Below are 23,108 nucleotides of genomic sequence, written 5' to 3' on the forward strand. Positions count from 1 at the left end.
AGGTATGAAAAGGCATGAAGTACTACGTGTTCTATCATCCATTTTATGACGTCATAAATAATGGAAAAATTCATAGTATCACAAAAATTGAAAAGAAAACTACCATGGTAAATAGCCAAGAAACATTATTCACACAATGAAGTATAATTCAGTGGGAGAATTGTATAGCTTTTTCCTTTTAATACAAATTATTGCTCAACAACTCTCTGCATCGACTATAAACCACTTCCATCTAACAAGCTTGGTACATTTTTCATATAGGAAGAATAAACAAATCAGGGCACTCGAAACAAACGCGATGCAGAGTCGAAAACTCCAAATGAAAGTCACAGTGAGATTGGTTTTACTTATTTGGGGATTCCGGATCCATCTCTGCATGCGGTGCGACAAAAGGAGATCACTGGTGTTGATCACTAGCAGCGTTGCAAGTCCTCGAGTTGTATCAGTAGACACCCGATGAGGGGATGCGCGAGCAGACGGAAGGGGGAGCTCAGTTGAGTGTGTAATGAATTTGTTCGAGTAGGTGTACAACCTGGTTGGAGTAGAGAGGATGGCGATGCGACTCTGAAGCCAATGCATGGGAGTTTGATCCACCTCCTGATGAAGCGAGTACAGATTCTTGCTGCATGCTTGTTAGCTCCAAGAACTGCATGAGCATGTCTCCGTCGAGTATGCTAGGAACTCCCGACTGCAACACAACTTATGAATCTTAGAAATCACATGTAACACAGGCATACCAATGATAACAATTAGAAAAGGGGGTCATGAAGAACGAGAACAAAGATAGTGTAATTCTTACATGTTTGGCAATATCAAATCCTAGTTTAGAAGGGGTTTTATATATTACTATATCGCTATGGTTAAGCAAGTCTCGAAACTGGTCGGTTGGATGAACCGTTTACAGCTTAGTTGGAAGGAAAAAGAGGAGATAAAATGAGATGAAAAGATATAAATAAGGCGACCTTAAACAAGATTTGGATAAAAGATTCATAAAACAGTAATTGCGCATACCGGAAATCCACGCCCACGGTATTCCCTGTGGTTGTTTCCTAGAACAGGAGAAGTCAGAGAATGAACTGCAAGTCGATCTTGGACGGCATCTAACAATGCATATTCTTCACTGCAAAGTAAAATACTATTAGCAGACCACAAATTAACCTTCTGCAATTTAAGATGTTCAAAACTGCAATAATATCATAGTCCTATTCATGCATGCAAACGAAAACCGTCGATCAGGATACTAATTAAAGAAGCTAACAATGACTTGACTCTAGAAGCAGTAGCCAACGGTAAGATATTTAAAGAAGATGCTTATCTGGGAGAAAAAAAAACATGCACATAAAAAGACGCACAACTGATGAATACTATGGGATCTGAGAGCGGATAGTTCATCTGACCTTGTAATAGGAATGAGGATGAAGACACTTCCTAGCAACGTGCTTGCAACAATACTATCATAGGAAGATTTCTGAACTATCTCCACACCAATAGATTTATTGGGAAAATTATCTACTGGAAGTTTACATGGAACTGGAGCCTACAGAGCACATTAATGGATTAGAACAAGTCATTCTAAATAAAATAGAAAACTTAATTGGCAAAAACAACCCAACATGAAGAAAAATAGAACTGATAAATCTCAACCAGTAACAGAAATGATAGAAACATTTAAATGAAAACACACACAAAAAGCTGACAAATCTGCTTAAAAAAATTTTGGAGGCAAGGAAGTTTTGTGATTGCAAGTCAAGATCAATAATAGTGACATCATGCACAACCACCACCATTGGCAGAGTAGAGGACGGCAACAAATTTGCACTTCCAGTTACCTTCAATTTTTCACATCATTATTAAATATTAACCAAAATAATTAAGCTTTTGGAATCACTGGTATGGAATAACTAGGATGTTAATTTAATACAGAAACCAAGAAGGGCATCTAATTTCACCCAAACACGAGTTAAAAGGACAGCATTGAAAGAGTTCAAAGTCTGATCCATGTAACTAACTAAACAATTGTTTATCTACAGTATACCAGAAGGTTTAATTCTTCCTGTTACAGATAACCTAAATACAAAGTCATTGAGGCATACTATAAGTTTGATCACACAATGTCCCCATGAAGATAACATCCCAGAAATTACCTTTACAATGCTCATGACAGTTTCACCCATATAAAATGAACAATTCAGCACCAGGTTCTTCTCAGGGTATTCATTGGCTGCAAGATACAAACACAAACTTAACAGTCACGTAGAAATATAGCGAAATGACTACATTAGGCAAAAAAAAAAAAACAGTAAAAAACACAGGAAATACAAAACAAGAACCAACGTAAGTCACCAAACTCACACAACATCATTGTGAGTGGCAAAATATCTATGATAATAGACATTAGGTGTAATTCCAATACATAAGAAATGTAAGAAAAGACATTGAGATGGTATGGGCATGCCTAAAGATGATCAATCATACCTACAGTAAGAAGAGTTGAATCTATTGGAATACATTGAGTTAATCTTCATAGTCATTGGCATGCTTAAAGATGATCAATCATCAATGAATTATGAGAATCATAATACATTGATCAATGTAAAATAAAATAATTAAATTAATTTGAATATTGACATTTGTGTGCATGTATTTCAATATGCATATCCATTAGGACGGAAGTTATCTTATAAATTTTGTATGTCTCTTTGAAATGCAAAAATGCAAATCTTAATGGGAATGAAAAAAAAAACCTTTTTTTAGAAAGATGGGCAAATGGAAGTTTAACTTACAAAAATTTTACATCTTGAGTGATAAATTATTACCATTCCACAAGCTAGAAAAGGCATTTGAAAAGCCAAAGCATACCTTCTAAAGTATTGGGACATGACAAAACAGAAATGTTCCCTTTACGATCTGATACGATGGCAGTATCACGATTCATCAGAGCACAATCAGCAACCAATCTCTGAGCAGGATCAGAATACAAGAGTTCTAATTTTTTAACATCCTAAGCATATAATACATAAGAAAAATTAGTTCAAATTGAAAAATCAAGAGATAGCAACACCATACTATCTTTGCTCTTATATGCCTTCAGAGGCTTACAATAAAACAGCTAAGCTTAGAAGAAAAACCATACCGCATGATACGAATAAAAAAGGATACCATCACGGCAATCACCAACTGCTATTCTATTATAAAATGTCTTCAAACAAGTAATGGCAAAACGTGTCCTGCCCGTAGCAAACTTTCTCAGCCGCTGAGGGTTCTCATTTGCAAAGCCAAAAACATTAAGCTGTTAAAAACAATGAGCTTTCTTAGATGTTTGAATGGGGAAAAAAGGTAGAGTCAACTGAAGACATTAGTTGACATGAGAGATCAGATAATACACAGCTATCCTCAATAAAAAGAGTTTCTAGAATGATAACTCACAGTATTACCAGCAGAAGCCAAGATAAACTGGTCTAGATAAGAGCAGACTGACAGTACAGCACCAGATGCTAAGGCCTGGGAAACTAATCGCAATTGCCCTGCCCCTGTTTCATCAAGATGAATACCATCACAACAAATATCACCTTGGCTGCTGCACTGACTATTAAGTGACAATTCTTCACCAGCATGGCCAATTATCTCCCCAAATGTAGAGCCACTTTGGGAAGATAGATTCAAATTAGAGCAGTGGTTTGGGCTCCCCTCGGAACTATATGTGAAATCCAAGCTCAACACAATCAGTCGGCCCTTTGTACTGTTTATTCCCAGTAGAATACATCATATAAGTATAAACATTATATATGATGAAAAAGTGTAGCCCCTTTCAGCATAAAGAAAACAATGTAAAAGTTCAAATGTACATAATTATTATAGCTAAAAAGTATTTTGTAGATAAATTCTCCAGTTCTTCAAGAAGAACAAAACACTGATCCACACAAATTAAGCATATAGGCAAACACTTTAATGTATGGTCGAATGAAATATAAAGTCTATATCAACAAAAAAAGTAATGCAATTTCAGAATTGAAGTGTCTCATTACAGTTTATGGATGTTTGTTGTAGATTCAACTTTAATTGTGATTCTAATTGGAAAACAACTCTTGATGATGTCAGAGGGATAAGATTCATGTAGCAACCCCAAATAGTTGGAACAAACGCTGATAATTCCTAACTGGAAAGTACTCTTGACTACCTTTGTTAATGGAGATTTTAGGGTGTTTAATCTATATTTTCTCCTTTCCTAATATCTCCCCAGCGGCTGCAAAAACTCATAATTCATAAAATTAGGGTGCTATGAAACTTTCACGGTTTCATCACATAAGTGAACTCTACCAGAGTACTTTCTGAATCTGTATATGATGGCAACTAATAAAGAATTCCTTCTCAGTTCTAGCTTGTAATCTGAAATCAGGACTCTAGCTGAAATGGATTGCCAGAAATCCTGCTTAGAGGTTGTATTATGTCTAACTTATAAGCCCTTTTCATTAACTCATATACCACTGAATTTTTTTCCCAAACCAAACAAACAGCATTCATCAACCTCTCCAACTTTCAATGAAAAGGTCAATGTCATATAACAGATCAATTAGCATTCCAGTAACAAGGTAGCATTTGCATGTACCAAATGCAAAGATATTATGCTGTCACATGCTTTCCAATGCAAGCTAATCCCAATGTCAAGGCTAAATTTTCTCACCGTTGACTTTGCATGAACCCAGTGCTAACACCAACTACAACAATAGTAGATATTTAGATACCCAATACACCTAAACATTACTAAACCAATCCCTCGAGAACATCATAAATGACAACACATCACTACATTATCTTAAAAGCCAAGAGTGACATAACAAAATAATACAGATGTGCAAAGGAAAATGTGACAAGGAAACTGCAAAGTCGAGGATTCGCAAATGTAGCCTAGGTAGAACAGACATTCATATAACCGCCATTAATTTATTTAATTTTTCAAGCAAACCACAGTCATTTCTGTGAAAAAAGCTAGAGGCAAAGCACATACAAACATGGAAAGTCCAACAGAAAAACTATTGATTACAAGAGTCCATTGGACATCCGAAAACAATTGGCATAGTCTTCTTGCAAGGAAAGATAACACAAGAAATTCAACTGCAAACCTTTCAGCTTCACCACTAGGCATAATAATCCTGCCAGAAGATTGACTGGTTCCCACAGCCAAGACTTGTTCATTTCCTACCTTCACTATTTGCATGCATTTTGCTGTTTCCCCAGGTTCACACTGAAATTTTGAAAGCAATGTTCCACTAAGGGGATCTACACGACATATGTCTGATGAACATGGTCCACCCTTTAGTCCAGTTCTCAGCACTAGTAAAGTCTTACTTTCATTATGATATAAAAGTTTCCTTGGAGTGCCATGAATGGAAAACTTTTGCACATTAAGTCTCTTGCAATGTATCATTTCAACCTGCATGACAGAGAACCAAGCACAGGAGAATAATGATAGTTCTTGAGAGAAAAAAAATATCTCCAACAAAACTTCAACAGCATATAAAAGAAATGATTAGGACAGTCAGCCTAAGTGAAGAAAATAAATGCTATTAAAGAAAATAAATGCTGAAAAAAATACAATCTACAGCAAAGAAAAGGCAATAACCAAGTTACGAAAATATCATTATTTGCAAATCTATTACTATCAATATCAACCTCACAACACAGAATATATAACCAAACAACTAGACTTGCCAATACCTCAGAAAACTAGCAATCAGGTAACCCAACAACAACACCACTCCACTACTCCCAAGCCCCTCCTAAATATAAAATTCAATTTAAAGAATCCCTCTGAGCATATCAGCAGCAAAAAAACTGGTTAAGGCATCACTATAATAAAGCAATCTATAAAGATAAGTGTATATCCTTAGTTTTAACAGCAATCACCAATTACACTAACAGAAAGAAGATAATGGTCAGTCGTCGATTATCAAACCAAATTAAAACAGATTTCTAACCCCAAAACAAGAGATCACAGTTCTGTAATAATCTTATTATTTCTATCAATTATCAGAAAATTATGTTACTGTATACACATCCCTGAACAGGTTATATTAAAGCAGCAGTATTCATTGGTTAAGATGAAAAATTAAACGTTGAATATGATAAAATCAAGTATAGGACATCTACCAGATGTAAGCTGTTTTCTGCAACAAACAGAACCCCCTTAGGACAGTCAACAGAACTGACAGGAGACACATGAGTAGCAGGCTGAAATGAGATAGATGTATATGCAAGGCTGTGCCTTGCTGTATATAATAACCAAGGCCTATCACTGAGTACAATTATGTCTGCATCAAGTGATTCTTTCATTGGTACCAAAACAGCAGGAGTAATTCCTATGCGTCGAATAGCAATCAATTGCAAAAAAATAGGCGCGGGAGCTTTAGTATCTTCCATTGCACTATAATAAGAATTTAAAGTATCCACACTTGATGAAAGACTTCCAAAGTCATTAAAACAAGACCTAGTAAAACCACTATGCCTGCTTGGATCTGTCTGAGCAGACCACTCAAAACGAAGAAGCATTCCATTTCTCAGCCCAGCAAGAACATAAGGATGATCCACTGATACAAGCCTAACATCTTCTGGAATACATCCACTAATAGGACTACCAAGTGCATTGCTCACTTCTATAGCTCCTACAGCAATCACTCTGAACACATCTTGATGGCCATATGATAGAAGTTCAACTGATGGCTTATGTGTACCAATGACAAAAGCAGTATTAATATCACATTTATCAATGTGACTAGCTTCATGATCCTTGACATTTGGTGTAACTTCTGAAGCCAAATGTTTAGAATTGGCATTTCTCAATGGAATAGAAATGCAAGAAACTTCATACTGCAGTCTGACATGCTGAATCTCATATATTTCAAAATTAAATGCTGATATTGATCGGACACCAAGAATGTAAAGAAAGCAAGGATTAGAGGTAGCTACGATTACCAAATTTTGACCTACAGCGCCAACACTAATTGTCATATTATTGGGAGACCAACAAGAAAAAAATGGTTGAGAAAGAGGTATGCCCTCAGGATGAGCAGATGAAGAAGGTAAACAGAGTTTTACACCACACCTATGAATTTGTACAAGCATTCTATCAGCAAACAAACCACAGGCCAAAGTACATACATCAGGCTGAAAGCCAACTGCTTCACTTACATCACTGAAGCTTAAACCAACTGATAATATTCTAGTTTCTTCAACAAAGGACAAAACAAGGAAAGAGTGATAAGAGTCACTTTGTTTCATCCTCAAGGTCCACATACCAGTTACTCCTGGATAAATAGGTGCAGTCCTCAAAAGTTTTTCTACAGATATACCACTTCGAACGGTTCTTAATGAACCTCCAGGATTCATTCCACAACAAGCAAACATTTGATCTTGGTTCTCATCGTAATAATTAGCAAGTGATATATCCAAAATTGGAGCGATATTTTGGATAGAACTTTTGTAGGATAATCTATCATGTTCTAGCTTAAGAACAAACCCATCTCCCATCTCCACTAGACCTGCAATTAATCCACAACTTGTCCATAGGAGTGCTTTACAAGCCATGCCCTTGTAGAGACAGTCTGACAAATTAATTTGAACTCCACCAGCACCAGAAGAAATTTCAACCTTAAATAGTTCCCCGGTGTCTAAACACAATAGCAACTTAGAATCCAAGGAGGTAGCAGGTTCCCAAGTCCATGAGCATACAAGCTTAGTAGTTGAAGAAAATTTTCCATTGCTGCTATCAATGCTCATAGGATCATCGTTTTTATACATATCAGCTGCTGAATCTTTTAACTCCAGCAAAGCACAGGCAGCAACATTAAACATACCTTCATCATCAACATCTAATATCTTACAAGACTCATCAAAATAACCTTTATCTTCAACCAAAAGAGGCACATCAAAGCTTATCTTGTGATAGCAACAGACATTTTGAGGGTCTGTAAGATCCATCAAAAGCATCTCACCTATTCTGAAAAGAATAGCAAAGCCAGGGAGATGAGGGATCGCAGATATATCAAGTGCTAAAGGGCCACTTTCAAAATACCGAGAAATGATTTGAATAATCCGTGAATACGGATCACATCCAAACAATAGCAAGTCATTCATTAATGAACCTTTCCTGCATTATATTAATTAAAACTGCAATCAGAGGAAGGCAAAAGCATCATTTTAAGAATGGAGAAATAATAAATTTGTTTGAGATACATTTACAGCTTCTAAAGGTTCACAATAAAATCCGAGTCAGAACTGAATCACACCTGTTCATAATAATCGCCATAAGGGGATTATATCCTTTTGTCTGATAAGTACCATGTGAAATGAAGCACATACTCCATATTGTACCCCGGACAATGGAGCCCAAAGTGTCCCGTCCATTGCTTGCATCAATTTTGCTTTCCGGAGGATAATAAATTTTCTGAAATTACGACATGGAAGATCTTCAAAATCTGAAATAAGTATATGCCATATTAGACAAGCAAGAAGACAGAACCTGGTTTGAAGTCTAGATCAGAAGCAACATCTTTTAATCATTTGTAGAGACTCACCTCATAAACAACATTCCTTTCAGAAGATATGGCTAGATTTATTACTGCAAATTGATCTTCATATGCACTAACAGCGACAAAACATCCTCTGCAAAATGTATAAAAAAGAAGGAAAGCTAGCTGAAAATGACAATTACGATTACTACAGCACATACATAAAGCCAAAGCACAAGAGCATATAGGAAACCAAGCAATATGAGACTCAAAATTTATTCACATAATTACGAATAAAAACTGGCATGAACTTATGTACTGGTGCTGTATAAACCATAAAAACTTCAAGAATTATCATGTTATTTGCTTATTGCGTAATGACTAGAACAGAACTGGTAGGACCAGACAAAAAAGATGGTTCAGCAAAGATTTAAGTCAATGTGTAGATGCATGGCATTTTGCAGTCTGGTTAAAGAAGAAGATATATCACTTCATCTTTATTTCAGTCTAGAGTTGATTAGAGGGATAAGATCCAAGTTACCAACCAAAGATCCGGGACTGACATGGACTCTTCTTGTTATATAATCAAAGTCACTAGTTCTAAAATTACTGGAAAAAGCTAAAACATTGGCAAAAAAACCAAGGGTCATATGTTTTGGAATAGATATAATACTTTCTGCTAAATAAAATTATATATATATATATATATATATATATATATATATATATATCCTGACAAACATAGAATTTCAGTTGAAGTTGGAAGTTGAAATCCCTAGATCCAAATTTACAATAGTGAAAAAGGATTGATGTGACAGTCTAAAATGAAGAATTAGAAATTCAGTTAGATTCAAGTCCCCATGGATCATGAAGTGTGTCAAGTCAACCTTACCTATTCCTGCAAGGTCTAGCTTTCTGTCGCCGACATCATCCTTGCTCCTCACATGAAATGAATCCAATGGAGCAGAAACCTTGATTAATGATTATCTATCAACATTCTGCTTACCACCCTCTAAGCCAACAAGAACAGGGGAATGAAAAATGTTTTCAAGAGTGCTCTCCAAGGACAAGTTTAAAAATGGTAAAATTGTATTATTTCCACCAATGAGATATGGAATACTCATACTCGATGCAGTAACACTTTTCTCTATCTCTTCTATGATGGAACCATAAAATAGCATAAATCTAGAGTTCAATTTTAGGCAGTAATCTATCGTATCTTCCAACAAATAAAAAATTCAAATAATTAGATTCAAGAATAGAATACTTTTTCAGTAATCACATTCTTGATCATCCAAAACTTTGGAAACAGTGTCAGCTCATCAATTGAGAAGTCTGATCTAATAATAGTTTTTTAAAAGATGAACACATTTATTTATCCAAAACATTGATATTTTAACTCATTAACTGTGGGTATCCTACCAGAGAAGGAAATCAAAAAGAAAATAATTTTCCTTCAACGAAAAAGTTGGATGAAAGGAAAAGACTGGAAAAATCTTTCCCTGATTTTTTTTATATCACTTCCATCCATTTGGCCCAAAAACTCACTTTCGCATGGAGTGGAGTTCAAATTCAAAGTTAAAAAATTAAAAGAAATATTTTTTTATCAAATCTATTTTCAGTTTGTGTTTTCTTTCTTTATTTTTGATGAATGAAGTTTTAAAAACCCCTCATCTTTTCTTCCTATTTTTAATTTATTTTTTCTTTCTTTCCCTAGTTGTTTACTTCTTTTGAAAGATAAGAGCCTAAGAGTAGACTTTTGTTCTAGCAATATTACATCCTAATGCATGAATCCACAAAAAAATATAATTAAACTAAAATCTTTAACCAAGTAGAATCAGGCATCCAACTTAGTTGAATCTACTATATTATGCAAGACATCCAACAGATCAACAAACCAATCCCACTAAGTTCAATTACTGCAATGTAAACTGAATGTAAAAATAATATTAATCGAGTTAACTTAATTACAAAATACAAGAACTTGAGATCATCAATACCAAGAAATAATCCACTAAAAAATGAAGATATGGCCAGTACTAACCCAGGATCGACAGCTAACATTCTACCTAGTTGATGCCTTGTATTTCCAGGTTTGGATAATTCAATATGCGTCATTGCAAAGAACCTACCAAAATCAAAGAGAACCACAAAAAAATCATGTCGATTAAAAAAATCATGATACAAAGCTGTATCTAAAAGTGAAGTCGTGTCTATTAATAAAAAGACCGTAGTTCTATAACAACCTATGCATCTCTGAGCAGAAAGTAAGCAATGAAAGTTTTCCAGAATCAGAAAGAACAAGCAAGATGTCTTTTCCTTGTCCCTGCAAAGGAAAGGAACATCATCAAGAATAAGAGCACCTACTTACATGAGATCAAAAAGGCCATTAAAAATAATGAATATGGTATAAAACATTAGTCCAGATAATAATTGAATAAAACAAATAACAAGAAAATAAAATTTAAGGAAAAAACAGTGTACTTGACATGGAGACCCTCGGTGCCTGTCCTTCAAGGGTAGGACTGCAATGTCTTTAATTGTACCAAAAACACTTTGTTCAAATATTGATTGTATGATGCCATCTTCGTTAATTGATGCCAATTCTAGTGATGTTTCCTGAGAGAGATCGATAAATATAAGAGATAAAAAAAAGGCAGCCCAGTGCACGAAGCTCCCACCATGCGGGGTCCCGGAAAAGGATCCACTATACGCAGCCTTACCCTGCTTTTTGCACGAGGCTGTTTCCAGGATTCGAATCTATGACCTTTAGGTCACAAAGCAACAACTTTACCGTTGCGCCAAGGCTCCCTTCTCAATAAATTTCAGAGATATATAGAAAAAAATCATATTAATCGATATAGAACTCATAAAAACAGTAGGATCATTTTGATTCGAATATGTGACCTTTAGGTCACAGAGCAACAACTTTACCGTTGCGTCAAGGCTCCCTTCTCGATAAATTTCAGAGATATATAGAAAAAATTCATATTAATCGATATAGAACTCATAAAAACAGTAGGATCATTTTGAGTTTCTGAACCTAAAAGGACTATTTCCTATTAAGTGTGATATCTTAATGTTAACAAAAAATCCATCAAAGTAAGGAAGAGTGATGAATTGACATTTGTTTCATGTATCATAAGTTAAAACCAAAGAACAACAGCAAACAAGCCCATTTCAAGATGAAAGATTAACGCCTTAAAGAAATTGATTGTCGCTTATTTGGGAATTCCTAAAAATACATAGTTAGGTAGGCTAACTTAAGATGACTTCTTAAAGTTAATGAAGCTATTACTGGATATCCCTTCCCAATCAACTGTCACAATCAAAACCTTTAATGCACTCCGAATTCCTAAATATGTACAAAAAATATATATCAGATATTATTAATTGTCAAGTTCAGTGTCGTGGTCTCCGAATATGAGCTTTCCTGGACAGATCAATTTGACCATCTTCCACATATAGGACTTCTCAATTTATCTGGCATGTTGATGCACCTAGAAGCTACCTATACTCCAAAATTAGCAATTGAACTTACCCGTAATGTTTATTAAATGGCCGCATAAGAAACCAGAATTATTACATGTTATTTCATATCTGATATAAATTAAGAAACATAAAGTCAACCATTGCCAGACTATCAAGCTAAAATTTTTGCTAGTTAATACAGGTGGGACATAGTCCCCCATGGAACCAATGTTGTTCAAGTTTAATCAAATTTTAAGATATACGCATAGAACCAAACAGCCATTGGTAAACAAGCTGCAACTCAAGATGTTTGCAATAGGATCATGAGACTAAAATTGTTGACTACATGAGAACATGTACATGGCCTATATTATCCACTATGATTCATGGCGATGAGCAAGTCTTGGCCCTTAAATTAACCACTTTGTATTAAGTTTATGTAGGCTCACCAATAAAACAATTATTAATGATAATACATTCATATGAATATGTTGAAATTTGTGTGTATATTTGTATAAGCATCAACACAAAATTATTAAGATTCATAAGTTTTAGAAGTTGAAACTGTTTTCCTTTGCACACGTGCTGGTCAAACTTTCGTTGATACTACTACAAGAGGGCAATTAGGTATGTTTTTGATAAAGAACAAAAACATTGAATGCAACTAATAGACTTTATACTTAAAAGAACCCAATCGATTAGAGTTAGTTGATCGAGTAAGCGATAGAAAAAGATCGAAGACAGTTCATAATAAAAAAAAGCAACTTGATAGATATAAATATTATCAATGATAAAGTATTACATGGAGTTCAATGGAGGAATAAAACTCATCTAGTGAAGCATAGATAGGCAGGGCTGTGAGGATCACGACAAAATGATATCACTTCTGCTTATTAAATAGAATTAGGTCAAAAGTGGGTTGAAAGATGTCGAAGAGGAATGAATCTTCCTATATGTTGATCAAACAAGGTACTGTCGAGGTCATATTCAGCTAGCAGTTAGGCACGAGGCAAACAGCCGGCCAAATCAACAGTTCTGCCCATTTTTGTCACGCAAGCAGTAACCTTTTCCAATACTCGCACAAAATAATAAGAGCCAAAGCTAAAAAGGACACTAATGGGAGCAAAAACCATCGAAAGAAGCTCATTTGTGATCACGGCCAGCGACACCGAGGCGAGTACCTTGCCAAATACGATGTCCTTGGAGTAAGGCGAACGGAAGTGGCCCTGCACAGCGTGTAGAACAGCGCTTCCGCGTAAGACACACTTGGCGAGGTAGTGGACGCCGCGGCGGGAGTTGGAGTCCGAACTGGAATGACTGGCCAGCGCAGGCGATCCCTCCTCTCCCATGCCTGCCATCTCGATCTCAGTAGACGTTGGAGCCTGAAATCGATGGCTGGAGAAGAGCACCGGCGATAGACGGGAGGTTTCTAGGGTTTGCCTCGGGTCAACGAGGTTTGGGAAGGAAATCGAGTCGATGAAATAAATTATAAATGTGACAACGTCATAATTTTGTTATAATTTATATTATCTTGTATTATATATGCTAAAAGAGTTTCAAAAAAAAAAAACACTTTAAATGAGACCTATAAAAAATAAGAACAATCATATGCATAAAGAAAAAAACTCAATGAAAATTTCAAAGATAAACATATAAAGTCATGGTCCATCATTTCATTTTTTGTGAGCTCCCCATCACTTTATGTGTCTATTCTTAAATTTTTCATTGAGTTTTTTTATTTATGTATATTATTTTTTAAAAAATAAAATAATGATCATAAATTCATATATCTATCCTTCGATAATTCCTTGAGATTTTTTTAATAAATACAGGTTACTTATTGTCTCAATAATTTATCCATAACACAAAGGACCAATAAAATATGATTTCATTATTTTTTTCTCCAATATAATTATATATTATGCCTTTATGCCCCCATCAATTGGTATCGTTTGATAATTACATGATTATTTGATCTAATAAATATTAGGATTAATTTTTAATAGTCAAAAATATCTCGTGTTGATATACTGAACCGCTTAGAGTAGATAATATATTGTTTTTTATTTCGATTATATATTATGCTTGTGCGAGGTATGATATCATGGTAAGAGATAAGAATTTTCATATTGTAATACTCTGATTTTAATATTCTGATTAAGTAAGTATGGTTTAAAAATATTATATGGTGTTATTTATATCATCAAGGTGTATCTTTTTTTTCGAAAGCTTAAACTTAAGAACTCCAAAGTTAAACGTACTTGGCTTGAAGTAATCTGAGGATAAGTGATCTCTTAGAAAGTTTTTCAAGTGCATGCGAGTGAGGACAAAGCACGTTGAAAGGACCTACGATGATTTATAGAGTTAGTTGTCAACCCAATGGACAATTCTGATGGGCTCGCCCGATTCGATCAGGATGGGATCCGTCCAGACCGGGACGTTATAGATGGTATCAAAAATAATCTTACAACCATGAATACATCTCTGAGAAAAGTGGATTTAAATCTCTCACAAGGTAAATAAAAAATCTCATATATATATATATATATATATCAATGATCGCTCTGCGATTTTTTATTTATCTTAAAGATGATCACCTTATTTTAGTTGTTTGGAAGAGTTAATAATATTAAGGTAAAAATTAACAAGATAATTATAAAAGTTTAAAATTTGGGTAAAAATTTGAAAAGATATTCCTAGTTATCATTTTCTTGTAATATGCTAAATTGATTAAACTTAATTAAAATTAGTCATTATATATATATATATATATATATATATATATATATATATATATATATATATATATGATCCGGTGGTAAGAGCCCGGGACCCCTAACGAGGGGTCAACGCCACGTGGAGGTCAAAATGGCCAAGTAGTCTGCCAGAGAAGGGTGAGCCGACCGGACTTGGAAGAAATGGATAAGGTCAGTGAGCCAATGGACATTCGGTAGTAAAGGCATACGGCCATGGGGTTCGACTCGATGAAACAAGGTCTCGAGCGAGAGGAAGTCACTCACTGGAAGCCTCCCGGCATCTCGGCCTGGCGAGATGTAAGGCGTGCGTCCGGCCGTGCGAGGATGGCCGTCGGACGATGTTCTCCAGTCCAGGCGGTAGGACGTACGTCGGCCGTGATAAGGAGAACGGAACATCTCGATGATCGTCAAGTCACATGATCGAGCCATACTCCTAGTCGACACGGGTGTCTTGTTGTCCCATCGGCGCGGTGGGATTGTTGAAGTATGGCGTCGGTAAGTTTCACGTGCAGCACCGAGGCATGCGCGGATGCCGCAGCGCCTCGAGGCGTGTAGGAGCTTTTTCATCGCCCCTATAAAGAGCGTAGACTTTCGGAGATGCGCGATTCTCTGAGCTTGGGAGCTCCTTTTCCATTACTTACGACTTGGCGTCGGATCGCCGGGAACCTTCGGCCCGACTTGTCAGGATCGCGGAGCCGGAGGCTGTGCCATCGACTAGGAGCGCCATGCCCGGCGTCCCTTGGTTCCGCGATTCGGACATGATCAATTTGGCACCGTCTGTGGGCCCCTGCATCCGATCGGAAACAATGGACGAGGCCGGACGACAACACACCGTGACACTTTCGTCGAGGAACTCGACGCTCTGATCGAGATAAGGGCCACAGCTTGTGGAGCAAAATAGAAGGCGATGGCCGCGGTAGGCAGGACAAGCAACCGCGGCGGTAGGCGGGCACCACCAGTCGCATTTCATCGGGCTCATTCGCACCTGAGTAGCGTGCCAAGGATAGGGAATTTCTTCGGATGAAATGCCTAGGCGAGATAACTGAAGGAAAGCCCAGCGGACGTATCCCGAGTGGATCAATCGCCAATTTTCGGAGGCTATCCCACGAGACCCTGCGCCAGCACTACGCCTCGACGATCGGCGAGTATGATGGAACAACCGACCGGATGATCGTAAGTAGATCGTTAACGGCTACTCTCCATCATACACGGATGGAGTAAAGTCGAGTTTTTCTTACCACTCTCTCGGGCTCCAACGGTGGTTTCGGAGATTGCGGACGAATCCATCACAAGCTTCAAAGACCGGCCTTCCTCCACCATTTTGCGGCGATCGGCGTTACGAGCGTGAGCTGTTCGCCATCAAGCAAGAAGCTCGTGAATCGCGAGCTTACATCCGGTGTTCAACCAAGTGGCGATGGACATTCCAACCACCTCGGAAACTATGATGAATGCCTTCACACAAGGCCTAGTGGATGGAGATTTCTTCCGATCGCTCATCCGAAAGCCGCCGGGATTATGATCACATGCTACACCGAGCTAACGAGTACATCAACGTGGAAGAAGCAGCGGCCAGGAAAAAGAAAATCCACCGGGCGGCCTCCTCCGCCGGCGGAAACCACGCCACTCATCACCGCCCCAGAGGACCAAGAGCCAAGCAATTCGATCCCCATGCGCGATCACGTGCAAGAGGTATCCCGCTCAAGAAGAAGAAATGGACCCGATGTTCCGCTCCTTCCACCGGACGGACACGCACAATACAAGGGATTGCGAAGTCTTCCCTTCGTGACTCATCCTGCCGGTCTTGCGGACGACGGTCTCCCTCGATCGACGGCGATAGAGAACTCATGGCCGATCGAACTCGAAATGGTAGGTCACGACAACAAACTCCCGATCGGCATCGTTCTCAAGGCAGGAGAATCGCCGAGCGTCCAGAAACGGTCTCGACTCCGCTCGGGAAGAGGAAAATAGAAGCAATACTTCGGCGAGATCAACGTTATTCTGCGGGCCGGACGGAGGAGACTCAATCGAGCGAGGCGGCGTCCGAACTCAAATCCATGCCGTTGGATGTAGCCAAGAAGGCGGAGGAAATCGATTTGAGCGAGGGACTTGGAAGGTTGAAGTACCACGACGATGCTGCTCATCAAAGCGGTAATAGCCAATTACACAATTCACCGCGTATTTGTTGACACGGGAGCTCGGTCAACATCTTATTCAAGAAGGCGTTCGATCAGCAAATTGATCGAGCCGGTATTACCATGACAACTCCGCTCTCGGGTTTCTGGTATGATTGATGATCGAGACAGATTGGTGGCTACCTCGGCGAGAAGAGCGCTCGAAGGACAAGAACAACAAACTTTGTGGTGGTCGACTCTCCTCGTCCTACAACGTCGTTTGGGACGACCGGCGCTCCGCGAATTCCGAGCGGTCGTCTTAACCTTCCATCGAGATCAAATTCCCTGTGGAGGACAAAGTGGGAGAACGAGGAGATCAGCTAGCAGCTTGGCGATGCTACATAGAGATGGTCCGAGCAGAATTCCGCGGAAGGCGCCCGGATCGAGGTGAACGCCATCACCGAAAAGCCACCCTCTTTAATTTATGAAGAAAAGAGGAAGTGCAGATTCACCCATCCCGATCGGAAGCCACAACCTTCATTGCGTCTGGAGGAGAAGCAGAAAGAAGAGTTGATCCAATGCCTCCAAGAAATCATGATGTCTTCATCTGGTCGACACATGAGCTGCCGAATTTAGCATAGCGCAACACGAGTTACATGTCCGACCGGACGCCGGCCGAAAGCAAAGAAAAGAGATTTCAGGGCCAGAACGTCATCATCCGGGCGGAGGTGGAGAAGCTTCGGAAGCAGACCATATACGCGAGGTTCAGTTCCTGAGCGTAGTGTTAGTCTCCAAACCGGCAACAAATGGAGAGTGTCATAGATTTCGGGATCTCAACAAAGCTTGCCCAAAGATTTTATCCCCGGATCGACCAACTGGTGGACTCTACTGCTGGATGTAAGCTCGACGCCTACCAGGCTATCACCAAGTGCCGCTCGCCCGTGAAGATCAAGAAAAGGTCGACTTCACGATGACACTTATTGCTATAATGTAATGCCGTTCGGATTAAAGAATGGGGTCACATATCAGCTCGATGAATAAAGTATTCAGAGAGCAGATCGAAGGAATCTAGAAGTTTATGTGGACGACATTCTCATTAAGTCCGTCCGAGCGGATCTCTTCAAGACATGGAGGAAACCTTCCGAGCAAATATGAGTCAGCTAAATCCCGAAGTGCTGTTCGGAGCAAAGGAGGCGCTACGGGGTACATAGTAGGCGGGGAATCAAGCAAATCGAAGGTGAAAGCTCTGGATATCGCCTCCAGAAATACAAGGAAGTGCAGCGTTTGACGGTCGGATAATATCCAGATTCATCTCCAAGCACTAGTGGGGCCTTTTTCAAGATCTTACGCAGCTACAAAATTTCTTGGGAAAAAGAATAAAGGGCGTTCAAGATTTGAAGGCATATCTGAATTCGCTCCCGGTATTAAAGCCGACTATTGGTGAGCCACTTTGTATTTATCTATCCTCGACCGAGGCTGTCGGCTCGACATTGGTGAGGGCGAGCGGAGAGCCTGTGTATTTCCTTAGTCACATTTTAAAAGATGCTGAATCTCGCTACACTGGGCTCGAAAAGCTAGCCTTCGCTCTGGTCCTCGCCGCTCGGCGCCTTCATCCATATTTCCTGGCGCATACCATTATTGTCAAAACCAACAACCCGCTCGGACGTGTCCTACTAAATCCGGAGGCATCCGGACGGCTCATTAAATGGACGACGGAGTTAAGTGAATTTGATATCCAATACCAGCCCCGCTCGACGATCAAAGCGCAATCCTTGGCCGATTTTGTGACTGAGGTGCAAAGGCCGGAGCCGGAAGCTATGTGGAGAATATATGTGGATGGGTCGTCCACTCGGCTCGGAAGCGGGATTGGAATATTGCTGCTCTCCCCACAAGAAGAAAAGATGCACCTATCCGTCCGGCTAGATTATAAAGCTACCAACAATGAGGCGGAGTATGAGGCCCTCATAGCTGGCTTGCAGGCTGCCCGGCATGTGGGAGCCGGTCGGGTAACACTCCACTCGGACTCGCAGTTGCCCGCTCAGCAGCTCTCTGGTACCTTCGAAATCAATAGCGCTCGGCTCAAGCTCTACGCTGAAGCCTTCGAGAAGCTCAAAGCTGATTTTCGAGAAGTTATTGTTCAGAAGATACCCAGAGTAGAAAATCAAGCGGCCGATGAGTTAGCCAAGCTCGCGAGCTCAATAACGTCGGTCGCCATTCAGCAGCCAATTGAAAAAGTATTGTTGGTGGCGCACGTCGACCGAAGATGCTCACATTTCGCTACACGCGCTTGAGAAGCTGAGTTCGCTCCGGCCACGCCACCAATGAATTCTTATGAGGAGAGCCGGTCGGTTCACACTCATCGCGATCAGCTTTATAAAAGGCTTTCTCACGCCCGTTGTTGAAATGCGTGAGCTCGGAGGACTCGGCTACATCCTCTAAGAAGTACATCAAGGATCGTGCGGAGGACATCCGTGCGGACGAGCACTAGCTAAGAAGATCCTGCTAGCTGGATACTTCGACTTTCCAGGCGAATGCCGCTTGAGCGGTGTCGACGTGCCTTTCATGCCAAAAGTACCATAACTTCTCGAACCAGCCCACAGAAGAAATGAAGGCATCCACTATTTCCTGTTCGTTCGATCAATAGGGAATGGATATTGTTGGTCCATTCCCGATGGCGACCGGTCAGTGGAAATTCCTACTAGTGGCGGTTGATTATTTCTCCAAGTGGGTGGAGGCCGAGCCGCTAGCCAAGATCACCGAGCAGATGGTCAAAAAATTCGTATGACAAAACATCATCGGTTCGGCATCCCTCGCCGCTTGGTCTCGGACAATGGGCGGCAATTCACAGGAAGATGCTAGAGGATTGGTGCAAAGCTACGGCATCGAGCAACACTTCACGTCGGTGGCTTATCCCCAAAGCAACGGTCAACCAACCTCGGAAATTCTTAGTATTTTGCGCTCGGCTCGACCATTTGGGAGGAAGTTGGCGGATGAAGTGTCGGGCGTCTTATGGGCCATCCGAACGGCCGAAGGAAGGGACGGGCGTCACGCCTTTCCACTTGGTGTATGGCGGCGGTCATTCTGTTGAAGTCGGGTCGAATCGCTCGGATCAAAGTTATGATGAGGGCAACGTCGAGAGGAGGAGCGTGGAGTGGATGCGGTCGAAGAAGAAAGAGCCAAGGCGTCCGTCCGGTGATGGCGTACCGACAACGGATGAAGCAAAACTACAACGGTAGCGTAATCCCGGATCATTCGGTCGGCGATCTCGTGCGGAAGAGTCAGCCGGTCGTGACATCGACAAGCTGGAGGCACCGTGGTGGGCCCCTTCAAAGTTATTGAAAAGCTCGGCTCGGAGCATATTATTTGGAGGATGAAGGGCGGCGTGACTAGATCGAGTGGTGCAAATCATCTCGATTATCGAAATTGGATGAAATGTGCTGAATGTAATTCATTTTGTGTATATGCTAGTCGCCATGTCTTGGTAATGCGGAAGCAAAAGATGAAAACACATTGAGCATCCTCCGCGAACGGCTTCTGCGTGAAGACCTCGTGCCGTTCGGCGGGCATATAAATATCTGACGGGCAGATGCTCGGGGCGAAGACCCAGCGTGGATTCGTGAGGGGGTGTATCGAGCCAAGGCTCTATATTGAGGCCGGACCGTTAGGCGGAGGTATATAAGCGAGCCGCACGCTCGATATCGAGACCCTCGCCCCTCGGCAGGGCTTATATAATCAGTTAAAGTTAGCCGTAAAGGCCGTCGAGCTCAGGCGTTAAATATCGAGAGGCAGTAGGCGTCTATAAGCGTCAGGCGGAAGACCGTCGAGCTCAGGCGTTAAATATCGAGGCGAGCGGCGTCTATAAACTTCGGCGGAGGCAGGTGAGCTCAGGCATTAAATATCGAGGCAGCAGGCGTCTATAAGCGTCCGGCGGAAGATCGTCGACTCCGGCATTAAATATCGAGGCGGGCGTCTATAAACTTCCGGCGGAGACCGTCGAGCTCAGCGTTAAATATCGAGGCGGCGGCGTCTATAAACTTCAGGCGGGCCGTCGAACTCAGGCGTTAAATATCGAGGCAGCGGCGTCTATAAACTTTCGGCGGAAGACCGTCGAGCTCAGGCGTTAAATATCGAGGAGGCAGGCGTCTATAAGCGTCCGGCGGAAGGCCGTCGAGCTCAGACGTTAATTGAGAGACAGGCCGGCGTCTATAAACGTCCGGCGGAAGACCGTCGAGCTCCGGCGTTAAATATCGAGGCAGTGGCGTCTATAAGCGTCCGAGTGGATAGCGATCTGAATACAATCAACGATAGCACGGTTATCGGTTGGTGGCTCGCTTATCAAAAATGTACGAAAAACCCCTTTGGGGGTAAGGCACAAAGAAAAAGTTGGTCAGCGGAAGTTAGGGATATTAGCATGTAAATGCCGAGCGGTCACGTCCGAAAACCTAGCGGTCGCGCGGTCGTATGATAGATGTCATTAAGACGATCGAATTGAGCCGGACAGAAGCGTGGTGCCGAGCGGAAAGGATATAAAGAACACTTTGGCATGACGAGGGAAAAAGGCCTTGTTAAAACAGAAGTGAAAGGAGCAGAAGGTCATCTATTACTCATTAGGTAAAGCAAACAAGTCATTACAGAAATAAGTTGGGCCGAACGGCAGGAATACAAAAAAGTTCATAAAAATGCTCCTCACACATCAAAATCAAAAAGAGCGTCGGGGATGGCGTCCATCACGCTCGCGAGGTCCTCGGGGGGGGGGGGATGGTCAGCTCGGCAGGCAGGTGGCCTTTGGTCTTCAGATAGCCGACCGTCGCCTTGATCGCCTCCTCGAAAGTGAGGGATATCTTGTCGGTAAACTTCTCTCAAAGTCTTTCGGAGGCGCCTTCCTCCCTTTTTGGGCGGTGACTCCCCTCTTGATATTCTTTGGAGCGGCGTGGGCGTCATTTGGCGGCTGAAGATCCTTCAAATCTCCATCAAATCTTTGGAGATCGGCCGAGCGGCTCTCCTTCTCGGTGGCGGCAGGGCGTCAAATCTTTGATGTTGTTCCCTCCGATCTCCACCTTCATGTGGTCCATATCATTGATGGCATGTTGCTTCCGAGTCGCCGTTTTGATCTTCTTATCTCGTTGCTTGATCATCGTTTCAAGCGAACGACCTTGCTCACGATTGGAAGCCCTTTTCGTTCGGCATCCGGTGGTTTTGGCCTTCTCGGAGTGGTGGTCGACGGCGGCACCCCATGACTTTTGTTTTCAACTCGTCCTCGGTTAGGCAATCGATCGCTAATGGCGATCTGCTCCACCCCGTTAGCTAGACAAGAATATAAAACATAATTTAAATCGTAAACAAACATACAGGGTGCTCCTTCGACATTGATTGCTCAAGCCCTGGGAGTCATCTTGGCTATTCGACGCCGAGCGTCCACCCAAGCTTGGGCGGAGGGTGTCAAGGTAATATCTTGCTCGGGGACCCGGGCCGTCGGCGGCGACCATGTACGCCTCGAAGGAAGGCGCGAGCAGTTTTAATTAAATTTTGCCGCTCGGCTCGCTCAGGAAGCGTCGACCTGCCGGGCCCGGTGGGCGGAGGAAGCTCGCCCAAGCGCGTCTGATGAAAGTTCTTGAAGAGTGGGCGGCGGCACCTCGGTCGGCCTCGGAGAACCATGAGGGTCGGAGTACTCTCGGAAACCGTCCGGACGGCAAGGCGCATCCGCGCCCGCTCGGCGGTGGCTCATCAAGTGTAGTCGAGGCGGATCGGATTCGGTCGTCGGCGTTTAGAACGCGTGGCGGCACATCATCGGTGACGGCCCTCCACCTCGGCCATGGGAGGTGCTATGGCCATGGCCTCATCGTGAGGCGGGAGTGCGAGCTTGAGGACGGTTGGTGTCCCTCACCTTCTTCGCCATTTGGATCGGTTGGAGCAAGGCCCCGTTCGGTGACCTCCTTGTTCGTCACCGCCTCACGGCCTTCAGTTTGAGCTTCTCGGTAGCTTTGGCGCGCCACATGACTTCAGTGCAGAGCAAAGAATAAATCAGTTAGAACAAAACAAATGGGAAGATAAGGAAACTTACTCATGTTGCAGGGCGGATCGGTGTGGTAGAGGACAAGCCGAATATGTGAATTACTCGGGAGGAGTAGCTTGTAAATATGATAATGTGACTAGCGATTCATTGCATGAAGGTAGCGCGTCACCTCTAAATTTGCTGAGCTCAGGTTGCGATGGCATCGCCGTCTGCCACTTGGTGCGAAAAGTTGGCCGCTCGGAAAGCATATAAA

At 41.4% G+C, this 23,108-nt stretch overlaps 1 protein-coding gene across 3 annotated transcripts; it reads right to left on the reverse strand.

Moving 5' to 3' along the window:
• Nucleotides 1-87: 87 nt before the first annotated feature.
• Nucleotides 88-13,452, reverse strand: LOC122048006 (splicing factor 3B subunit 3-like). Of its 3 annotated transcripts, XM_042609589.1 has the most exons (16): nucleotides 13,157-13,452; nucleotides 10,989-11,123; nucleotides 10,751-10,830; nucleotides 10,549-10,632; nucleotides 8,571-8,658; nucleotides 8,283-8,440; nucleotides 6,148-8,143; nucleotides 5,121-5,431; nucleotides 3,609-3,739; nucleotides 3,427-3,530; nucleotides 3,134-3,289; nucleotides 2,860-3,001; nucleotides 2,145-2,221; nucleotides 1,398-1,537; nucleotides 1,012-1,120; nucleotides 88-688 (listed from the first exon to the last, which is right to left on the reverse strand). In XM_042609589.1, the coding sequence occupies exons 1-16, from the start codon at nucleotides 13,331-13,333 to the stop codon at nucleotides 491-493; spliced, it is 4,086 nt and encodes a 1,361-aa protein (XP_042465523.1). In that variant the 5' UTR covers nucleotides 13,334-13,452; the 3' UTR covers nucleotides 88-490. The 3 variants fall into 3 exon arrangements, with proteins under 3 accessions (XP_042465523.1, XP_042465522.1, XP_042465524.1); XM_042609588.1 differs by having other exon boundaries at nucleotides 3,427-3,739; XM_042609590.1 differs by lacking the exons at nucleotides 88-688; nucleotides 1,012-1,120; nucleotides 1,398-1,537; nucleotides 2,145-2,221; nucleotides 2,860-3,001 and having other exon boundaries at nucleotides 3,147-3,289; nucleotides 3,435-3,739.
• Between the last annotated feature and the right edge of the window lie 9,656 nt (nucleotides 13,453-23,108).

Source organism: Zingiber officinale, chromosome 2B (assembly GCF_018446385.1).
Source record: "Zingiber officinale cultivar Zhangliang chromosome 2B, Zo_v1.1, whole genome shotgun sequence".
NCBI lineage: Eukaryota > Viridiplantae > Streptophyta > Magnoliopsida > Zingiberales > Zingiberaceae > Zingiber > Zingiber officinale.

Bases quoted from the DNA above. Each gene is read 5' to 3' on its own strand.
- LOC122048006 (XM_042609588.1), bottom strand. From the start codon at position 13,333: ATGGCAGGCATGGGAGAGGAGGGATCGCCTGCGCTGGCCAGTCATTCC. The intron at 8,441-8,570 runs GTGAGTCTCTAC...TCGTAATTTCAG, and splicing joins AAAGGAATGTTGTTTATGAG to AAAATTTATTATCCTCCGGA. The intron at 3,002-3,133 runs GTATGGTTTTTC...TTATATGCTTAG, and splicing joins TTTTTTATTCGTATCATGCG to GATGTTAAAAAATTAGAACT.